The sequence below is a fragment of the Petromyzon marinus genome, unplaced genomic scaffold (genome assembly GCF_048934315.1).
Source record: "Petromyzon marinus isolate PM22_M1 ecotype Great Lakes invasive population unplaced genomic scaffold, UKy_Petmar_22M1.pri1.0 PM_Scaffold_14, whole genome shotgun sequence".
NCBI classification, from domain to species: Eukaryota; Metazoa; Chordata; class Hyperoartia; order Petromyzontiformes; family Petromyzontidae; genus Petromyzon; species Petromyzon marinus.
This window is the reverse complement of record NW_027423102.1, coordinates 1,641,749-1,665,312: the sequence shown is the minus strand read 5'-3', so window position 1 is coordinate 1,665,312 and position 23,564 is coordinate 1,641,749. Positions and strand designations below refer to the sequence as shown.

At 49.6% G+C, this 23,564-nt stretch overlaps 1 protein-coding gene across 1 annotated transcript in view; it reads right to left on the bottom strand.

Annotated features, from left to right (window-relative positions):
- Positions 1-23,552, bottom strand: part of LOC142922699 (dual specificity tyrosine-phosphorylation-regulated kinase 2-like) — an 82,663-nt gene extending 59,111 nt beyond the window's left edge. The window contains exons 1-7 of the mRNA XM_076063519.1: positions 23,296-23,552; positions 22,476-22,515; positions 19,480-19,579; positions 18,027-18,187; positions 17,085-17,221; positions 12,628-12,774; positions 12,015-12,153 (exon numbers count right to left, since the gene is read on the bottom strand). Of these exons, the coding sequence (XP_075919634.1) occupies positions 12,015-12,153; positions 12,628-12,774; positions 17,085-17,221; positions 18,027-18,187; positions 19,480-19,579; positions 22,476-22,481 (690 nt within the window). The 5' untranslated portion in view covers positions 22,482-22,515; positions 23,296-23,552. The remainder of the gene's footprint in view (positions 1-12,014; positions 12,154-12,627; positions 12,775-17,084; positions 17,222-18,026; positions 18,188-19,479; positions 19,580-22,475; positions 22,516-23,295) is intronic.
- Between the last annotated feature and the right edge of the window lie 12 nt (positions 23,553-23,564).

The window sequence follows — 23,564 nt, the reverse complement described above, 5'->3', positions numbered from 1 at the left end:
GACCGTGAAGAACCAGTGGCATCTACATCTGTAGAACGTGAAGAACCAGTGGCATCTACATCTACAGAACGTGAAGAACCAGTGGCATCTACGTCTACAGAATGTGAAGAATCAGTGGCATCTACATCTGCAGAACGTGAAGAACCAGTGGCATCTACATCTGTAGAACGTGAAGAACCAGTGGCATCTACATCTACAGAACGTGAAGAACCAGTGACATCTACATCTAAAGAACGTGAAGAACCAGTGGCATATTCGTCTACAGAATGTGAAGGATCAGTGGCATCTACAGCTACAGAACGTGAAGAACCAGTGGCATCTACATCTACAGAAAGTGAAGAACCAGTGGCATCTACATCTAGAGAAAGTGAAGAACCAGTGGCATCTACATCTAAAGAAAGTGAAGAACCAGTGGCATCTACGTCTACAGAACGTGAATGACCAGTGGCATCTGCGTCTACAGAATGTGAAGAACCAGTGGCATCTGCGTATACAGAATGTAACGAACCAGTGGCTTCTACATCTACAGAATGTGAAGAACCAGTGGCGTCTACATCTACAGAACGTGAAGAACCAGTGGCATCTACATCTGCAGAACGTGAAGAACCAATGGCATATTCGTCTACAGAATGTGAAGGACCAGTGGCATCTACATCTACAGAAAGTGAAGAACCAGTGGCATCTACATCTAAAGAAAGTGAAGAACCAGTGGCATCTATGTCTACAGAACGTGAAGGACCAGTGGCATCTGCGTCTACAGAATGTGAAGAAGCAGTGGCATCTAAATCTACAGAAAGTGAAGAACCAGTGGCATCTACATCTGTAGAACGTGATGAACCAGTGGCATCTACATCTACAGAACGTGAAGAACCAGTGGCATCTTCATCTACATAACGTGAAGAACCAGTGGCATATACATCTGCAGAACGTGAAGACCCAGTGGCATTTACATCTACAGAACATGAAGAACCAGTGGCATCTTCGTCTACAGAACGTGAAGGAACAGTGGCATCTACATCTGCAGAACGTGAAGAACCAGTGGCATCTACATCTACAGAACGTGAAGAACCAGTGGCATCTACATCTGCAGAACGTGAAGAATCAATGGCATATTCGTCTACAGAATGTGAAGGACCAGTGGCATCTACATCTACAGAACGTGAAGAACCAGTGGCATCTACATCTACAGAAAGTGAAGAACCAGTGGCATCTACGTCTACAGAACGTGAATGACCAGTGGCATCTGCGTCTACAGAATGTGAAGGACCAGTGGCATCTACATCTACAGAACGTGAAGAACCAGTGGCATCTACATCTACAGAAAGTGAAGAACCAGTGGCATCTACATCTAAAGAAAGTGAAGAACCAGTGGCATCTACGTCTACAGAACGGGAATGACCAGTGGCATCTGCGTCTACAGAATGTGAAGAACCAGTGGCATCTGCGTCTACAGAATGTAACGAACCAGTGGCTTATACATCTACAGAATGTGAAGAACCAGTGGCGTCTACATCTACAGAACGTGAAGAACCAGTGACATCTACATCTGCAGACCGTGAAGAACCAGTGGCATCTACATCTGTAGAACGTGAAGAACCAGTGGCATCTACATCTACAGAACGTGAAGAACCAGTGGCATCTACGTCTACAGAATGTGAAGAATCAGTGGCATCTACATCTGCAGACCGTGAAGAACCAGTGGCATCTACATCTGTAGAACGTGAAGAACCAGTGGCATCTACATCTACAGAACGTGAAGAACCAGTGACATCTACATCTAAAGAACGTGAAGAACCAGTGGCATATTCGTCTACAGAATGTGAAGGATCAGTGGCATCTACAGCTACAGAACGTGAAGAACCAGTGGCATCTACATCTACAGAAAGTGAAGAACCAGTGGCATCTACATCTACAGAAAGTGAAGAACCAGTGGCATCTACATCTAAAGAAAGTGAAGAACCAGTGGCATCTACGTCTACAGAACGTGAATGACCAGTGGCATCTGCGTCTACAGAATGTGAAGAACCAGTGGCATCTGCGTATACAGAATGTAACGAACCAGTGGCTTCTACATCTACAGAATGTGAAGAACCAGTGGCGTCTACATCTACAGAACGTGAAGAACCAGTGACATCTACATCTGCAGACCGTGAAGAACCAGTGGCATCTACATCTGTAGAACGTGAAGAACCAGTGGCATCTACATCTACAGAACGTGAAGAACCAGTGACATCTACATCTAAAGAACGTGAAGAACCAGTGGCATCTACGTCTACAGAATGTGAAGGACCAGTGGCATCTACTTCTACAGAACGCGAAAAACCAGTGACATCTATATCTCCAGAACGTGAAGAACCAGTGGCATCAACATCTGTAGAACTTGACGAACCAGTGACATCTACATCTACAGAACGTGAAGAACCAGTGGCATATTCGTCTACAGAATGTGAAGGATCAGTGGGATCTACAGCTACAGAACGTGAAGAACCAGTGGCATCTACATCTACAGAAAGTGAAGAACCAGTGGCATCTACATCTGCAGAACGAGAAGAACCAATGGCATATTCGTCTACAGAATGTGAAGGACCAGTGGCATCTACATCTACAGAACGTGAAGAACCAGTGGCATCTACATCTACAGAAAGTGAAGAACCAGTGGCATCTACATATAAAGAAAGTGAAGAACCAGTGGCATCTATGTCTACAGAACGTGAAGGACCAGTGGCATCTGCGTCTACAGAATGTGAAGAAGCAGTGGCATCTAAATCTACAGAAAGTGAAGAACCAGTGGCATCTACATCTGTAGAACGTGATGAACCAGTGGCATCTACATCTACAGAACGTGAAGAACCAGTGGCATCTTCATCTACATAACGTGAAGAACCAGTGGCATATACATCTGCAGAACGTGAAGACCCAGTGGCATTTACATCTACAGAACATGAACAACCAGTCGCATCTTCGTCTACAGAACGTGAAGGAACAGTGGCATCTACATCTGCAGAACGTGAAGAATCAGTGGCATCTACATCTACAGAACGTGAAGAACCAGTGGCATCTACATCTGCAGAACGTGAAGAATCAATGGCATATTTGTCTACAGAATGTGAAGGACCAGTGGCATCTACATCTACAGAACGTGAAGAACCAGTGGCATCTACATCTACAGAAAGTGAAGAACCAGTGGCATCTACATCTAAAGAAAGTGAAGAACCAGTGGCATCTACGTCTACAGAACGTGAATGACCAGTGGCATCTGCGTCTACAGAATGTGAAGGACCAGTGGCATCTACATCTACAGAACGTGAAGAACCAGTGGCATCTACATCTACAGAAAGTGAAGAACCAGTGGCATCTACATCTAAAGAAAGTTAAGAACCAGTGGCATCTACGTCTACAGAACGTGAATGACCAGTGGCATCTGCGTCTACAGAATGTGAAGAACCAGTGGCATCTGCGTCTACAGAATGTAACGAACCAGTGGCTTATACATCTACAGAATGTGAAGAACCAGTGGCGTCTACATCTACAGAACGTGAAGAACCAGTGACATCTACATCTGCAGACCGTGAAGAACCAGTGGCATCTACATCTGTAGAACGTGAAGAACCAGTGGCATCTACATCTACAGAACGTGAAGAACCAGTGGCATCTACGTCTACAGAATGTGAAGGACCAGTGGCATCTACTTCTACAGAACGCGAAAAACCAGTGACAACTATATCTCCAGAACGTGAAGAACCAGTGGCATCAACATCTGTAGAACTTGACGAACCAGTGACATCTACATCTACAGAACGTGAAGAACCAGTGGCATATTCGTCTACAGAATGTGAAGGATCAGTGGCATCTACAGCTACAGAACGTGAAGAACCAGTGGCATCTACATCTACAGAAAGTGAAGAACCAGTGGCATCTACATCTGCAGAACGTGAAGAACCAATGGCATATTCGTCTACAGAATGTGAAGGACCAGTGGCATCTACATCTACAGAACGTGAAGAACCAGTGGCATCTACATCTACAGAAAGTGAAGAACCAGTGGCATCTACATCTAAAGAAAGTGAAGAACCAGTGGCATCTACGTCTACAGAACGTGAAGGACCAGTGGCATCTGCGTCTACAGAATGTGAAGAAGCAGTGGCATCTAAATCTACAGAAAGTGAAGAACCAGTGGCATCTACATCTGTAGAACGTGATGAACCAGTGGCATCTACATCTACAGAACGTGAAGAACCAGTGGTATCTTCATCTACATAACGTGAAGAACCAGTGGCATATACATCTGCAGAACGTGAAGACCCAGTGGCATTTACATCTACAGAACATGAAGAACCAGTGGCATCTTCGTCTACAGAACGTGAAGGAACAGTGGCATCTACATCTGCAGAACATGAAGAACCAGTGGCATCTACATCTACAGAACGTGAAGAACCAGTGGCATCTACTTCTGCAGAACGTGAAGAACCAGTGACATCTACATCTACAGAACGTGAAAAACCAGTGGAATCTGCATCGACAGAACGTGAAGGACCAGTGGCATCTACATTTACAGAACGTGAAAAACCAATGGCGTCTACATCTGAAGAACATGAAGAACCAGTGGCATCTATATCTGCAGAACGTGAAGAACCAGTGGCATCTGTGTCTACAGAACGTGAAGGACCAGTGGCATCTACATCTGCAGAACGTGAAGAACCAGTGGGATCTACATCTGTAGAACGTGACGAACCGTTGGCATCTACATCTGCAGGACGTGAAGAACCAGTGGCATCTACATCTACAGAACGTGGAGAACCAGTGGCATCTACATCTGCAGAACGTGAAGAACCAGTGGCATCTACATCTACGGAACGTGAGGGACCAGTGGCATCTACATCTACAGAACGTGAAGAACCAGTGGCGTCTACATCTACAGAACGTGAAGACCCAGTGACATCTACATCTAAAGAACGTGAAGAACCAGTGGCATCTACGTCTACAGAATGTGAAGGACCAGTGGCATCTACTTCTACAGAACGCGAAAAACCAGTGACATCTATATCTCCAGAACGTGAAGAACCAGTGGCATCTACATCTGTAGAACTTGACGAACCAGTGACATCTACATCTACAGAACGTGAAGAACCAGTGGCATATTCGTCTACAGAATGTGAAGGACCAGTGGCATCTACATCTGTAGAACGTGACGAACCGTTGGCATCTACATCTGCAGGACGTGAAGAACCAGTGGCATCTACATCTACAGAACGTGGAGAACCAGTGGCATCTACATCTGCAGAACGTGAAGAACCAGTGGCATCTACATCTACGGAACGTGAGGGACCAGTGGCATCTACATCTACAGAACGTGAAGAACCAGTGGCGTCTACATCTACAGAACGTGAAGACCCAGTGACATCTACATCTAAAGAACGTGAAGAACCAGTGGCATCTACGTCTACAGAATGTGAAGGACCAGTGGCATCTACTTCTACAGAACGCGAAAAACCAGTGACATCTATATCTCCAGAACGTGAAGAACCAGTGGCATCTACATCTGTAGAACTTGACGAACCAGTGACATCTACATCTACAGAACGTGAAGAACCAGTGGCATATTCGTCTACAGAATGTGAAGGACCAGTGGCATCTACATCTACAGAACGTGAAGAACCAGTGGCATCTACATCTACAGAAAGTGAATAACCAGTGGCATCTACGTCTACCGAACGTGAAGGACTAGTGGCATCTGCGTCTACAGAATGTGACGATCCAGTGGCTTCTACATCTACAGAATGTGAAGAAGCAGTGGCATTTAAATCTACAGAACGTGAAGAACCAGTGGCATCTACATCTGTAGAACGTGATGAACCAGTGGAATCTACATCTACAGAACGTGAAGAACCAGTGGCATCTTCATCTACATAACGTGAAGAACCAGTGGCATATACATCTGCAGAACGTGAAAAACCAGTGGCATCTACATCTACAGAACGTAAAGAACCAGTGGCATCTTCGTCTACAGAACGTGAATAACCAGTGGCATCTACATCTACAGAACGTGAAGAACCAGTGACATCTACATCTAAAGAACGCGAAGAACCAGTGGCATCTACATCTGTAAAACGTGACGAACCAGTGGCATCTACATCTGCAAAACGTGAAGAACCAGTGGCATCTACATCTACAGAACGTGAAGAACCAGTGGCATCTACATCTGGAGAACGTGAAGAACCAGTGGCATCTACATCTGTAGAACGTGACGAACCAGTGGCATCTACATCTACAGAACGTGAATAACCAGTGGCATCTACATCTACAGAACGTGAAGAACCAGTGGCATCTACATCTGCAGAACGTGAAGAACCAGTAGCATCTACATCTGTAAAACGTGACGAACCAGTGGCATCTACATCTGCAAAACGTGAAGAACCAGTGGTATCTACATCTCCAGAACGTGAAGGACCAGTGGAATCTACATCTACAGAACGTGAAGAACCAGTGGCATCTACATCTGCAGAACGTTAAGAACCAGTGGCATCTACATCTGTAGAACGTGACGAACCGTTGGCATCTACATCTGCAGAACGTGAATAACCAGTGGCATCTACATCTACAGAACTTGGAGAACCAGTGGCATCCACATCTGAAGAACGTGAAGAACCAGTGGCATCTACATCTACGGAACGTGAGGGACCAGTGGCATCTACATCTACAGAACGTGAAGAACCAGTGGCGTCTACATCTACAGAACGTGAAGAACCAGTGACATCTACATCTAAAGAACGTGAAGAACCAGTGGCATCTACGTCTACAGAATGTGAAGGACCAGTGGCATCTACTTCTACAGAACACGAAAAACCAGTGACATATATATCTCCAGAACGTGAAGAACCAGTGGCATCTACATCTGTAGAACTTGACGAACCAGTGATATCTACAGAACGTGAAGAACCAGTGGCATATTCGTCTACAGAATGTGAAGGACCAGTGGCATCTACAACTACAGAATGTGAAGGACCAGTGGCATCTACGTCTACAGAAAGTGAAGAACCAGTGGCATCTACGTCTACAGAACGTGAAGGACTAGTGGCATCTGCGTCTACAGAATGTGACGAACCAGTGGCTTCTACATCTACAGAATGTGAAGAAGCAGTGGCATTTAAATCTACAGAACGTGAATAACCAGTGGCATCTACATCTGTAGAACGTGATGAACCAGTGGCATTTACATCTACATAACGTGAATAACCAGTGGCATCTTCATCTACATAACGTGAAGAACCAGTGGCATATACATCTGCAGAACGTGAAAAACCAGTGGCATCTACATCTACAGAACGTAAAGAACCAGTGGCATCTTCGTCTACAGAACGTGAATAACCAGTGGCATCTACATCTACAGAACTTGAAGAACCAGTGGCATCTACATCTGCAGAACGTGAAGAACCAGTGGCATCTACATCTGTAAAACGTGACGAACCAGTGGCATCTACATCTGCAAAACGTGAAGAACCAGTGACATCTACATCTACAGAACGTGAAGAACCAGTGGCATCTACATCTGCAGAACGTGAAGAACCAGTGGCATCTACATCTGTATAACGTGACGAACCAGTGGCATCTACATCTACAGAACGTGAATAACCAGTGGCATCTACATCTACAGAACGGGAAGAACCAGTGGCATCTACATCTGCATAACGTGAAGAACCAGTAGCATCTACATCTGTAAAACGTGACGAACCAGTGGCATCTACATCTGCAAAACGTGAAGAACCAGTGGTATCTACATCTCCAGAACGTGAAGAACCAGTGGCGTCTACATCTACAGAACGTGAAGAACCAGTGACATCTACATTTAAAGAACGTGAAGAACCAGTGGCATCGACGTCTACAGAATGTGAAGGACCAGTGGCATCTACATCTACAGAACGCGAAAAACCAGTGACATCTATATCTCCAGAACGTGAAGAACCAGTGGCATCTACATCTGTAGAACTTGATGAACCTGTGACATCTACATCTGCAGAACGTGAAGAATCAATGGCATATTCGTCTACAGAATGTGAAGGACCAGTGGCATCTACATCTAAAGAACGTGAAGAACCAGTGGCATCTACATCTACAGAAAGTGAAGAACCAGTGGCATCTACATCTACAGAAAGTGAAGAACCAGTGGCATCTACGACTACAGAACGTGAAGGACCAGTGGCATCTGAGTCTACAGAATGTGAAGAACCAGTGGCATCTGCGTCTACAGAAAGTGACGAACCAGTGGCTTCTACATCTACAGAATGTGAAGAAGAAGTGGCATCTAAATCTACAGAACATGAAGAACCAGTGGCATCTACATCTGTAGAACGTGATGAACCAGTGGCGTCTACATCTACAGAACGTGAAGAACCAGTGGCATCTTCATCTACATAACGTGAAGAACCAGTGGCATATACATCTGCAGAACGTGAAAAACCAGTGGCATCTAAATCTACAGAACGTGAAGAACCAGTGGCATCTTCGTCTACAGAACGTGAAGGACCAGTGGCATCTACATCTGCAGAATGTGAAGAACCAGTGGCATCTACATCTTTCGAACGTGACGAACCAGTGGCATCTACATCTACAGAATGTGAAGGACCAGTGGCATCTACATCTACAGAACGCGAAAAACCAGTGACATCTATATCTCCAGAACGTGAAGAACCAGTGGCATCTACATCTGTAACCAGTGACATCTACATCTGCAGAACGTGAAGAAGCAATGGCATATTCGTCTCCAGAATGTGAAGGACCAGTGGCATCTACATTTACAGAACGTGAAGAACCAGTGGCATCTACATCTACAGAAAGTGAAGAACCAGTGGCATCTACATCAACAGAAAGTGAAGAACCAGTGGCATCTACTTCTACAGAACGTGAAGAACCAGTGACATCTACAACTACAGAATGTGAAGAACCAGTGACATCTACATTTAAAGAACGTGAAGAACCAGTGGCATCGACGTCTACAGAATGTGAAGGACCAGTGGCATCTACATCTACAGAACGCGAAAAACCAGTGACATCTATATCTCCAGAACGTGAAGAACCAGTGGCATCTACATCTGTAGAACTTGATGAACCTGTGACATCTACATCTGCAGAACGTGAAGAATCAATGGCATATTCGTCTACAGAATGTGAAGGACCAGTGGCATCTACATCTAAAGAACGTGAAGAACCAGTGGCATCTACATCTACAGAAAGTGAAGAACCAGTGGCATCTACATCTACAGAAAGTGAAGAACCAGTGGCATCTACGTCTACAGAACGTGAAGGACCAGTGGCATCTGCGTCTACAGAATGTGAAGAACCAGTGGCATCTGCGTCTACAGAAAGTGACGAACCAGTGGCTTCTACATCTACAGAATGTGAAGAAGCAGTGGCATCTAAATCTACAGAACATGAAGAACCAGTGGCATCTACATCTGTAGAACGTGATGAACCAGTGGCGTCTACATCTACAGAACGTGAAGAACCAGTGGCATCTTCATCTACATAACGTGAAGAACCAGTGGCATATACATCTGCAGAACGTGAAAAACCAGTGGCATCTAAATCTACAGAACGTGAAGAACCAGTGGCATCTTCGTCTACAGAACGTGAAGGACCAGTGGCATCTACATCTGCAGAATGTGAAGAACCAGTGGCATCTACATCTTTCGAACGTGACGAACCAGTGGCATCTACATCTACAGAATGTGAAGGACCAGTGGCATCTACATCTACAGAACGCGAAAAACCAGTGACATCTATATCTCCAGAACGTGAAGAACCAGTGGCATCTACATCTGTAACCAGTGACATCTACATCTGCAGAACGTGAAGAAGCAATGGCATATTCGTCTCCAGAATGTGAAGGACCAGTGGCATCTACATCTACAGAACGTGAAGAACCAGTGGCATCTACATCTACAGAAAGTGAAGAACCAGTGGCATCTACATCAACAGAAAGTGAAGAACCAGTGGCATCTACATCTACAGAACGTGAAAAACCAGTGACATCTACAACTACAGAATGTGAAGAACAGTGGCATCTGCGTCTACAGAACGTGAAGAACCAGTGGCATCTACATCTACAGAACGTGAAGGACCAGTGGCATCTACATCTACAGAACGTGAAGGACCAGTGGCATCTACATCTACAGAACGTGAAGGACCAGTGGCATCTACATCTACAGAGCGTGAAGAACCAGTGGCATCTACATCTGGAGAACGTGAAGGACCAGTGGCATCTACATCTACAGAACGCGAAAAACCAGTGACATCTATATCTCCAGAACGTGAAGAACCAGTGGCATCTACATCTGTAACCAGTGACATCTACATCTGCAGAACGTGAAGAAGCAATGGCATATTCGTCTCCAGAATGTGAAGGACCAGTGGCATCTACATCTACAGAACGTGAAGAACCAGTGGCATCTACATCTACAGAAAGTGAAGAACCAGTGGCATCTACATCAACAGAAAGTGAAGAACCAGTGGCATCTACATCTACAGAACGTGAAGAACCAGTGACATCTACAACTACAGAATGTGAAGAACCAGTGACATCTACATTTAAAGAACGTGAAGAACCAGTGGCATCGACGTCTACAGAATGTGAAGGACCAGTGGCATCTACATCTACAGAACGCGAAAAACCAGTGACATCTATATCTCCAGAACGTGAAGAACCAGTGGCATCTACATCTGTAGAACTTGATGAACCTGTGACATCTACATCTGCAGAACGTGAAGAATCAATGGCATATTCGTCTACAGAATGTGAAGGACCAGTGGCATCTACATCTAAAGAACGTGAAGAACCAGTGGCATCTACATCTACAGAAAGTGAAGAACCAGTGGCATCTACGTCTACAGAACGTGAAGGACCAGTGGCATCTACGTCTACAGAACGTGAAGGACCAGTGGCATCTGCGTCTACAGAATGTGAAGAACCAGTGGCATCTGCGTCTACAGAAAGTGACGAACCAGTGGCTTCTACATCTACAGAATGTGAAGAAGCAGTGGCATCTAAATCTACAGAACATGAAGAACCAGTGGCATCTACATCTGTAGAACGTGATGAACCAGTGGCGTCTACATCTACAGAACGTGAAGAACCAGTGGCATCTTCATCTACATAACGTGAAGAACCAGTGGCATATACATCTGCAGAACGTGAAAAACCAGTGGCATCTAAATCTACAGAACGTGAAGAACCAGTGGCATCTTCGTCTACAGAACGTGAAGGACCAGTGGCATCTACATCTGCAGAATGTGAAGAACCAGTGGCATCTACATCTTTCGAACGTGACGAACCAGTGGCATCTACATCTACAGAATGTGAAGGACCAGTGGCATCTACATCTACAGAACGCGAAAAACCAGTGACATCTATATCTCCAGAACGTGAAGAACCAGTGGCATCTACATCTGTAACCAGTGACATCTACATCTGCAGAACGTGAAGAAGCAATGGCATATTCGTCTCCAGAATGTGAAGGACCAGTGGCATCTACATCTACAGAACGTGAAGAACCAGTGGCATCTACATCTACAGAAAGTGAAGAACCAGTGGCATCTACATCAACAGAAAGTGAAGAACCAGTGGCATCTACATCTACAGAACGTGAAGAACCAGTGACATCTACAACTACAGAATGTGAAGAACAGTGGCATCTGCGTCTACAGAACGTGAAGAACCAGTGGCATCTACATCTACAGAACGTGAAGGACCAGTGGCATCTACATCTACAGAACGTGAAGGACCAGTGGCATCTACATCTACAGAACGTGAAGGACCAGTGGCATCTACATCTACAGAGCGTGAAGAACCAGTGGCATCTACATCTGGAGAACGTGAAGGACCAGTGGCATCTACATCTACAGAACGTGAAGGACCAGTGGCATCTACATCTACAGAACGTGGAGGACCAGTTTCATCTACATCTGTCAGAGTGCCGAGCGTCGAAGCGAGCGTCCGCGCCCCCAGCCTGCCCTCCGCTCACCAGCTTTATGTCCCCGTGGACGATGCCCCGGGACTTGGCATAGGCGAGGAAGCGGAGGATGCCCCTGGTGTAGGCCCTCGCGATGTCCTCGTCGATGTGCCCCTGCCCCATGTCTCTGAGCAGCCAATGGAGGTTCGTGCTGTGACGGCGAGACAGAGGCGTCAGCGATGCCCCTCTCTGTGGGTCTCTGTGGGTGGTGGTGTGGTGGTGGTGAGTGGGTGGTGATGGTGGTAGTGGTGATGGTGAGTGGTGGTGATGGTGGGTGAGTGAGTGGTGGTGGTAGTGGTGAGTGAGTGAGTGAGTGGTGGTGAGTGAGTAGGTGGTGGTGGTGGTGGTGGTGATGGTGGTGATGGTGGTAGTAGTGATGGTGAGTGAGTGGTGGTGCTGGTGGTAGTGGTGATGGTGAATGAGTGAGTGAGTGGTGGTGGTGTTGGTGGTAGTGGTGATGGTGAGTGAGTGAGTGGTGGTGCTGGTGGTAGTGGTGATGGTGAGTGAGTGAGTCGTGGTGGTAGCGGTGATGATGGTGGTAGTCGTGATGGTAAGTGAGTGGTGGTGATGGCGGTAGTGGTGATGGTGAGTGAGTGAGTGGTGCTGGTGCTGGTGCTGTTCGTACCTCAACAGCTCCATGACAAGGCATTTATGTCCTCGGAAGGAGAAAGTCTCCAGGACTCTGGCAACGTTGAAGTCCACGTCGCTACGGTGGCTCTGCAGCTCCATGGACATCTGCATCTCCCTCAGCTGGTTCTCCTCTTGCATGGAGCTGCGCGCGAGTGAGCGAGTGCACAGAGAGAGACACAGAGACAGAGAGACAGAGAGTTTAGACATAACGTAGAGGAGGGATGGTGGTGATGGTGGGGAAGGGTGGTGGTGGTGTGGGGGTGGTGGTGGTAGTAGTCGTGATGGTGGTGGTAGTGTGGGGGTGGTGGTGGTGGTAGTGTGATGGTGATGGTGGTGGTAGTGTGATGGTGATGATGGTGGTGGTGGTGGTAGTGTGATGGTGGTCCGGCAAAACAACCCCCTACCTCCGTGCGGTGCCGGACGGGCAACTCTGTCGTGGAGAGTGCTGTGGGGAGAGGTCCAATTTTGATTGGCTCCTCCCCTCATGGCATATGTGTCCACCACAGGGGCTAAACGGGGGCTCTGGACGGGTGCGAGGGGCTGGTAACCCCTCCACCTTCAATTAATTACCACTAAACCACGAGTTAAACTGAAATATGTAACTAATAAGCTTGTGCCGGAGGCCCCGGGGGGCCAGGCATCTATGACGTCTCCTGGCCAAACCCCAATTGGCGGAGCCAGGAGATTGAATATCTACCCTCGGGGCTCCTCCAGAAACAACGAAAAGTCATTACGGGTGGCCACGTGGAATGTTCGAACGCTCACTGCGGAGGAGAGGCTGCCACTCCTCTGTCGGGAGCTGGACCGGTACCGCCTGGATCTCTGTGGCATTCAGGAGGTCCGGTGGACCGGCTCTGGCTCCTGCCACCATGAGGGGTGGACAGTCCTCTACTCGGGGCAGCAGACTGCCAAACAACAGGGTGTGGCTCTTCTTTTGAACAAAAGAATGAAGGGGGCGTGGGAGCGTGGCGGTGAGGTGTGGGAAGCTGTAAGTCCCAGGCAACTTTGGGCTCGCCTTCCCATCAACCGGAGGCGAGGAATGGTGGTCATCGTTACTTATGCCCCCATTGAAGATGAACATCCGTGGAGGGATGCAGGCAAAGCCGATGAGTCAGATGCCTTCTATGACCTCCTGTCGCAGGTGCTGGCTAAAGTGGCCCCTCGGGATAGAGTCATCATGCTGGGTGAATTCAATGCCCGAGTTGGTCATGATACTGGCACCTGGTCTGGAGTGATTGGAGGGCAGGGGCCAGATCAGCTCAATAACAACGGTAGGAGGCTGCTAGATTGTTGTGCAGCCCATGGGCTTGTAATTACCAACACGCTGTTCCGGCATCGGCGCATCCACACAACATCATGGATGCATGCCGGGTCCAAGCAAGAACATCTGCTGGACTACATAGTGACGGACAAGCGGATGCGAGCCCATGTCCTTGACACCAGGACCTACCGTGGAGCTGATCTGCCCCCTGACCATCGACTAGTCATCTGTAAGATGCGCCTGCCATTCTTCCACTCCGATGGTGGGTATTCACCCAGGACCCCATTCCAACCTAAAGTGGCCTGGTCTCAGTTATCTGATGAAAGTTGCAAGCGAGAATTTCATCATCGCTTGCGGCTGGGATTGGCATCGTCCCTGACTCCTCCTGATGTCGAGGATAAATGGGCGAGGTTTAGGACTGTGACTCATGCAGCTGCAATGGCTGCTTTGGGTACGCGGTCCAGACCTCCCCAGAGACCCTGGCTGACAGAGGAGGTGTTCAGGATGGTTGAGAAAAAGCGACAGGCCCACTGTCATCGGCTACAGAATCCCACGTCAGAGAATGAGGAGGCTTACCGCAGCCTTCACTCGGAGGTTCGGAGAGCCGTGAGGCGCTGCAAGGATGGGTGGTGGTCGCGGGTTGCTGAGGAGATGGAGTCTGCCTCAGTGGCCCGTGATCACAAATCTCTATTTAACTCCATCAAAAAAGTAATCTGCAGCGCCACACCTATTACCATCATTAGGGGAAAAAACGGTGACCCAATCTCCAACCCCCAGGAACAGGTTTGCAGATTTGCTGAGCATTTCTGTGAGGTCCTGGGGGAGGGAAAATCCCTCAGCCAGGAAAACATTGTGGCACAAAGTGAGGATGACCCTGCTGAGACTGCGGTGCCTCAAATATTGGAAGAAGTCACCCCCTGTGAATGGCTGGCTGAGGTGCCATCTGTTGAGGAAGTACTGAAGGCAATCCGAAGTCTGAGACGAGGAAAGGCAGCGGGCAGAGATGATCTCCCAAGCGAAATGCTGAGGGAGGGCGGCGTTTGTGCACAGACTGCCCTATATGACATCATAACAACAGTCTGGACCACTGGACGGGTTCCGCAGGATTGGAAGGATGCCCTGGTGGTCCCCCTTTTTAAGAAGGGGGACCGCACAGACTGTAACAACTACAGGGGCATCTCACTCCTCAGTGTGCCGGGAAAGGTCCTGGCAAGGATTATTCAACATCGCCTTGCCAGGCACGCTGAGGAGAGGCTTGCGGAGTCCCAATGTGGTTTCAGGAAAGGGCGGTCCTGCACAGATGCCATATTTTCTGTCCGTCTGCTACAGCAGAGGTGTAGGGAATTCCAACAAGACCTACATCTCTGCTTTATTGACCTGGTCAAGGCCTATGATACCATCAGTAGGCCTGGGCTCTGGGTTGTTCTTCGTGCTTTTGGAGTACCTGACGCTCTGCTCACGATCATTAAGGACCTTCATGATGGTGAGCGGGCCCGGGTAAAACTACGTGGCCGGGAGTCAGAGCCATTCCCTGTTAACCTTGGGGTGCGACAGGGATGTCCTCTGGCTCCCCCATTATTTAACATCTATTTTGACCACGTAGTTCGTGAAGCCTGCAATAGCTGTACCGGGGGAATCTCCATATAGTACAGATATAATGGGAGGCTGATCGACGCCCGGGTGCGGTCAAGGGATGGCTCCCTATAGCTCAACCACGTTATGTATGCTGATGATTTGGTAATAGCTGCTCATTCAGAGGAGGAGTTGGAGACGCTGCTGCTGAGACAGGAGCGTGCCACTAAGAGGTGGGGCCTTACCATCAGCCCCACCAAAACTAGCACCTGCCTGGGTATTTTGTGCCATCGGACACTCCACCCCCACAACTCTCAATCGGTGATGGGGCAGTTGTGGAGAGAGTGGAGAGTTTCCCATACCTGGGCAGTGTGCTTATGACTGGCTCCAGTTTAACAGCAGAGGTCTCTCTCCGAATCAGTCGAGCGGCAATATATTTTCATCGGTTGCGTAACGCTGTGAGGAAGCTACCTGGTCTGTCGCTCCGCACTAAGCTTCAGGTCTTCTCAGCCACGGTCATTCCCTCCCTTCTCTATGCTTGCGAAACGTGGAACCCCTAATGGAACATCTTCGCCGGTTAGAAACATTTAGGCTGACCTGCCTACGATCCATCCTGGGTTTAACCAGACTGGATTGTGTGAGGAGCTCACAAATCCTTGAAAGATCTGGGCAAGGTCCCATCGGTGAGCTCCTCCGGCGGGGAAGGCTGCGATGGCTGGGTCATGCCGAAACAGCTTTTGTTCGGCCGGATTGAGGGGGCTAGGCGGGCGCGGCACGGGCTAGAGAAGAGATGGAGTGATGTGGTACAGGAGGACGTGGAGCTGAGTGGACTTGCCAATGACTGGTACCAGCGGTGTCAAGATCGGCCTCTGTGGAGGAGGCTCGTGAAGGACGCTACTGGGCAGTTGGAGGTAGTCGCCCTCCAACAACAACGGAGGGCGGAGGAGCGACACTCAGAATAACGAGCGGAGTGCCGGGTGGCTAAAGCACAGCAGGTTGGCACAGTAGGGGGCAAAGGTGGTGCATCAGCCAGTCATCTCAGTCAGTCCACCCGTGGCACCTGGGTCTGCCCCGTGACCTCCTGCCAGCGGGCGTTCGACACTTCACGTGGCCTCAGGGTGCACATAGCCTGGCACAAGCGTCGTGGTGACGTCACCGCCACTTAGTGGCGAATGGCGGTTGTTGTTGTTGTGATGGTGGTGGTGGTAGTGTGATGGTGGTAGTGTGGTGGTGGTAGTGAGAGAGGGGTGGTGGCAGTGGTCGTGATGGTGGTGGTAGTGTGATGGTGGTGGTGGTAGTGTGATGGTGGTGGTGATGGTGGTGGCAGTGGTCGTGATGGTGGTGGTAGCGAGAGAGGGGTGGTGGTAGTGTGATGGTGGTGATGGTGGTGGCAGTGGTGGTGGTGATGGGGGTGGCAGTGGTCGTGATGGTGGTGGGTGCTCGAGCGAGTCAAGTAAAGGATGTTTCAGCCATAGTTTGTTATTGTTGTCACTGTGAGTGTTAGCTCACAGTGACAACAGCAGTCCCATAGTTGGCCCATTGTTGTTGTTGACATCGTTGTTGTTGTTGGTGCTGCTGCTGCTGCTGTTGACTGCACCGCTGCACCAGGGCCCACTCACTTGGAGGGCGAGGCGAGGATCTTGAGCGCCACCATTGTCCGAGTCTTGTGGTCCAGACACTGCACCACCACGCCCTGTCCGCCATGCCCAATCGTCTCGTTCAGCTCGAAGCGGTAGTAGAAGTGCTCGTTCTGGACCTTGCAGGGGTCACGAGGGAGGTCACGCGGAGTGGTCAGGGTGAAGGTCAAAGTGGGGTCACGGGGAGGTCACGGAAAGCATCAGGGTGAAGGTCAAATTGGGGGTCTGTGTGTGTCTGTGTGTGTGGGGAGTGGTGGTGCAGCGGTTAGCGTTACGCTGCGTTATCAACCTGGCGACCCGGGGTTCGATTCCCACTCACGGCCAACACCAACAGTGACGATTATCTGAACCGGTCCCGGGCCTCCCCTAGGTCGACTCAGCCTCAAATGAGTAGCTGGTGCGGTGTGTAAACATCGCCACTGGGGAGACAAAGGCGGTCGGGCGTGGTGCTGGCCACCCACCCCCTCGTGTAACGTTCTGGCCTTCATAGGTGCTCGCTAACAGCACTTGCCCCTACAGTCTGTGAAGGCTATATAGGGGATCTTTGTCTTTGTCTTGTGTGTGAGTCTCACAGGGATGTAGTTGTGTGTGTGTCTGTGTGTGTCTGTGTGTGTGTGTGTGTCTGTGTGTGTGTGTCTGTGTCTGTGTGTGTCTGTGTGTGTCTGTGTCTGTGTGTATGTGTCTGTGTGTGTCTGTGTGTGTCTGTGTTTGTGTGTGTGGCTGTGTGAGTGTCTGTATGTGTCTGTGTGTGTCTGTGTGTATGTGTGTGTCTGTGTGTGTCTGTGTGTGTGTGTCTGTGTGTGTATGTGTGTGCGTGTGTGTCTGTGTGTCTGTGTGTGTGAGTCTCACAAGGATGTAGTTGTGTGTGTCTGTGTGTCTGTGTATGTGTGTGTCTGTGTGTGTGACTGTGTGTGTGAGTCTCACAAGGATGTAGTTGTTATCGTCGTCGTCATATCCTCCATTGGCCACGCCCCCTCGGCTTTCCTCCTCCCCCTCGTCCAAAGTAAAAAACCAAACCGCGTCCATGGCGGCGAGCTCCAGCTTCTGGCGCTTCGTCAGGGAAGTCTTGAAGATACGCTGGATCGCTGCACACGTGACAACAACAACAACATCAGCCACAACAACTGAAGCTATCAACTTGTTTTGTATACACAAACCGCGCTATGCCCCCCCCCCCCCAAAGTGGCTGGTGTCATCATCATCGTCGTCATCATCACCGTCGTCATCATCGTCATCATCATCATCGTTATCATCACGTGGCAGACAAATGCTCTAAACGCATTTTTCTACAGACTCAAAGAGACCCACAGAGACTCATTGAGACCCACAGAGACCCACAGAGACTCATAGAGACCCACAGAGAGCCACAGAGACCCACTGACACCCACAGAGACTCACAGAGACTCACCAGAGACCTTTACTAATGCAGAGGAGTCAAATGGAAACGTGTCGTCAGGTGTGCCGTCCGGCGCGATGGCGTCATGAAACGTGACGTCATGCGCGCCGGGCGGCTCCATGACGTCACGTCTCCCCTTGGTATAAAAAGGGGAACCCCGTGACGTAGGCGGGGTCGTTGCTGGAGCCAGGGCTCGGAGTAGGGTGGAACGGGGGGAGCCAGGGGCAAGAGGGTAGGAGTAGGGGATAGCACAGCGTACAGGGCTGGAGGTGACCGCGCTCCTCGGTCGGCCGGGTTGGCTGAACCCACGGTCGGACGCAGAGGAGGCAGCACGGGGCAGCCGGCTGTGACGGGTGGGCTAGTGGGACGTAGCCCGGGACCCCTGGGGAAGTTGTTACACCCTCGTGTACTGTAATAAGCTTCGAGTAAACTTACGGCGAAAGCCCCTAAACCTCCGAGTCGTCGGGAACCCTTCAACGCTAATGTAGACCCACGTGGCGGTACAGGTTGCATCTACGAAAGTTAAACTTCTTTTTGGGTCTGAGTGTCTCTGTGGGTCTCTGTGTGTCTACGGGTGTATCTGTGTGTCTCTGTGTGTCTATGAGTGTCTATGGGTGTATGTGGGTGTCTATGAGTGTCTCTGTGTGTCTATGGGTGTCTCTGTCTATGGTTGTCAGTGTATGTCTATGGGTGTCTCTGTGTATCTATGGGTGTCTCTGTGAGTATCTCCCCGCTCAACATTTAGAGGAATCAACATCACCACGCTTGTATCCAAGTGTTATTTGGCTGCTGCTATGCATTTCCACGCGACAGCGACAATGATGATGACGACGATGATGATGATGACGACGATGATGACGGCGATGATGATGACGACGATGATGATGACGATGATATCAGCCCACTTGGTTGAGCTGCTTTGATCTGAGCTGCCATCATTCTTAGACTTTGATGATTCTCCTGCTCCTCTCTCGTTCTTACCTTTGGGTGATTTGGGGCGGATTAACGTGGAGCTGGCGGTCAGCGCACTCCACCTGGTGATAGGCGGAGGCTGCCTCACGCTCGGTCCAGCTTGCCTCGTCTACACGCACACAAATTCATACATACATACACAACAACAACCGCCATTCGCCACTAAGTGGCGGTGACGTCACCACGACGCTTGTGCCAGGCTATGTGCACCGTGAGGCCACGTGAAGTGTCGAACGCCCGCTGGCAGGAGGTCACGGGGCAGACCCAGGTGCCACGGGTCGACTGACTGAGATGACTGGCTGATGCACCACCTGTGCCCCCTACTGTGCCAACCTGCTGTGCTTTAGCCACCCGGCGCTCCGCTCGTTGTTCTGAGCGTCGCTCCTCCGTCCTCCGTTGTTGTTGGAGGGCGACTGCCTCCAACTGCCCAGTAGCATCCTTCACGAGCCTCCTCCACAGAGGCCGATCTTGACACCGCTGGTACCAGTCATCGGCAAGTCCACTCAGCTCCACGTCCTCCTGTACCACATCACTCCATCTCTTCTCTAGCCCGTGCCGCGCCCGCTTAGCCCCCTCAATCCGGCCAAACAAAAGCTGTTTCGGCATGCGGTGGCTGGGCATGCGGGCTACATGACCCAGCCATCGCAGCCTTGCCTACCGAAGGAGCTCACCGATGGGACCCTGCCCAGATCTTTCAAGGATTTGTGAGCTCCTCACACAATCCAGTCTGGTTAAACCCAGGATGGATCGTAGGCAGGCCAGTCTAAATGTTTCTAACCAGCGAAGATGTTCCATTAGGGGGGTCCACGTTTCGCAAGCGTAGAGAAGGGAGGGAATGACCGTGGCCGAGAAGACCTGAAGCTTAGTGCGGAGCGACAGACCAGGTAGCTTCCACACAGCGTTACGCAACCGATGAAAATATATTGCCGCTCGACTGATTCGGAGTGAGACCTCTGCTGTTAAACTGGAGCCAGTCATAAGCACACTGCCCAGGTATGGGAAACTCTCCACTCTCTCCACAACTGCCCCATCACCGATTGGGAGTTGTGGGGGTGGAGTGTCCGATGGTACAAAATACCCAGGCAGGTGCTTAGTTTTGGTGGGGCTGATGGTAAGGCCCCACCTCTTAGTGGCACGCTCCTGTCTCAGCAGCAGCGTCTCCAACTCCTCCTCTGACTGAGCAGCTATTACCAAATCATCAGCATACATAACGTGGTTGAGTAATAGGGAGCCATCCCTTGACCGCACCCGGGCATCGATTAGCCTCCCATTATATCTGTACCATATGGAGATTCCCCCGGTACAGCTATTGAAGGCTTCACGAACTACGTGGTCAAAATAGATGTTAAATAATGTGGGAGCCAGAGGACATCCCTGTCGCACCCCAAGGTGTACAGGGAATGGCTCTGACTCCCGGCCACGTAGTTTTACCCGGGCCCGCTCACCATCATGAAGGTCCTTAATGATCGTGAGCAGAGGGTCAGGTACTCCAAAAGCACGAAGAACGACCCAGAGCCCAGGCCTACTGATGGTATCATAGGCCTTGACCAGGTCAATAAAGCAGAGATGTAGGTCTTGTTGGAATTCCCTACACCTCTGCTGTAGCAGACGGACAGAAAATATGGCATCTGTGCAGGACCACCCTTTCCTGAAACCGCATTGGGGCTCCGCAAGCCTCTCCTCAGCGTGCCTGGCAAGGCGATGTTGAATAATCCTTGCCAGGACCTTTCCCGGCACACTGAGGAGTGAGATGCCCCTGTAGTTGTTACAGTCTGTGCGGTCCCCCTTCTTGAAAAGGGGGACCACCAGGGCATACACACACACATACACACACACATACACATATACACACATATATACACATACACGCATACACACACATTCATACATACTTACACACACATACACACATACACATTCATACACACACACATATACACAGACATACACACATACATACACACATACATACACATTCCTACACACATACACATTCATAGATACATATATACACACACATACACACATACACACACATACATACACATTCATACACACACACACACATACACATTCATACATACATATATACACACACATACATATATATGTATATATGTATACATATATGGGTGGTGTTTGTAAGTGTGAGTGGTGTTCACAGGTGTGGGTGGTGTTTGTAAGTGTGGGTGGTGTTTGTAAGTGAGGGTGGTGTTTGTAATAGTGGATGGTGTTTGTAAGTGTGAGTGGTGTTTGTAAGTGAGGGTGGTGTTCGTAAGTGAGGGTGGTGTTTGTAAGTGAGGGTGGTGTTCGTAAGTGAGGGTGGTGTTTGTAAGTGAGGGTGGTGTTTGTAATAGTGGATGGTGTTTGTAAGTGAGGGTGGTGTTCGTAAGTGAGGGTGGTGTTCGTAAGTGAGGGTGGTGTTTGTAAGTGTGGATGGTGTTTGTAAGTGAGGGTGGTGTTTGTAAGTGAGGGTGGTGTTCGTAAGTGAGGGTGGTGTTTGTAAGTGAGGGTGGTGTTTGTAAGTGAGGGTGGTGTTGTAAGTGTGGGTGGTGTTCGTAAGTGTGGGTGGTGTTTGTAAGTGAGGGTGGTGTTTGTAAGTGTGGGTGGTGTTTGTAAGTGTGGGTGGTGTTTGTAAGTGTGGGTGGTGTTTGTAAGTGAGGGTGGTGTTTGTAAGTGAGGGTGGTATTTGTAAGTGTGGGTGGTGTTTGTAAGTGAGGGTGGTCTATGTAAGTGAGGGTGGTGTTTGTAAGTGTGGGTGGTGTTTGTAAGTCTGAGTGGTGTTTGTAAGTGTGGGTGGTGTTTGTAAGTGAGGGTGGTGTTTGTAAGTGTGAGTGGTGTTTGTAAGTGTGAATGGTGTTTGTAAGTGTGGGTGGTGTTTGTAAGTGAGGGTGGTGTTCGTAAGTGAGGGTGGTGTTTGTAAGTGAGGGTGGTGTTTGTAAGTGTAGGTGGTGTTTGTAAGTTAGGGTGGTGTTCATATGTTGAGTGGAGGGGGCCACGCCTACCTGCATGGCGTTGCTGTGCTCCGTAAATCTCTCGGCGTCTCTGCGTGGAGAGTGGAGAGTGGGGAGAGTCAGGCACAGTTCAGTAGAGGGCGATTGCACCGCTACCAAGTGGACTCACATTGTTAGCACGGACTCACGCACCACAAACCCACATCCTCACCACGAACCCACCAACCCTCACCAAGAACCCACATCCTCACCACGAACCCTCACAACTCACCACAAACCCACATCTACACCACAAACCCTCACAACTCACCACAAACCCACATCCTCACCACGAACCCTCACAACTCACCACAAACCCAAACCTACACCACGAACCCTCACAACTCGCCACAAACCCACATCCTCACCACGAACCCACACAACTCACCACAAACCCACATCCTCACCACGAACCCACACAACTCACCACAAACCCACATCCTCACCACTAACCCACACATCAAACCAAGAACCCACATCCTCACCACGAACCCACACAACTCACCACGAACCCACATCCTCACCACGAACCCACACAACTCACCACGAACCCACACAACTCACCACAAACCCACATCATCACCACGAATCCACACAACTCACCACGAACCCACATCCTCACCACGGACTCTCACAACTCACCATGAATCCTCACCACGGACACCCACACTCACCAATAAGCCACAATAAGGACCCACACAACTCACCACGAACCAACACTCTCACCAAGAACCCACACAACTCACCACGGATCCACAACACGGACCCACACAACTCACCACAGACCCAGACAACTCACCACAGACCCACAACACTGACCCACACAACTCACCACGTCAATGGCTTCAGCAGAAGGTGCTCAGCGATTAGGATGATGAAGAATCTGAAGATGTCGACGCTAAAGACGAAAAAGCAGCCGCCTCCTTCACGTCCGTCTCGAACTGTGACGAGCCACGTGGCCACGTGACGTCACCGATGACGTTCAGTGCGAGGGAAGTGACCACGCCCACGCCAAGCCACGCCCACGCGGAGCCACGCCCCTGCCGAATGACGTGGATAACGCGGCCACGCCCCCGGCAGCCGGGCGCCCCCAAATCTACA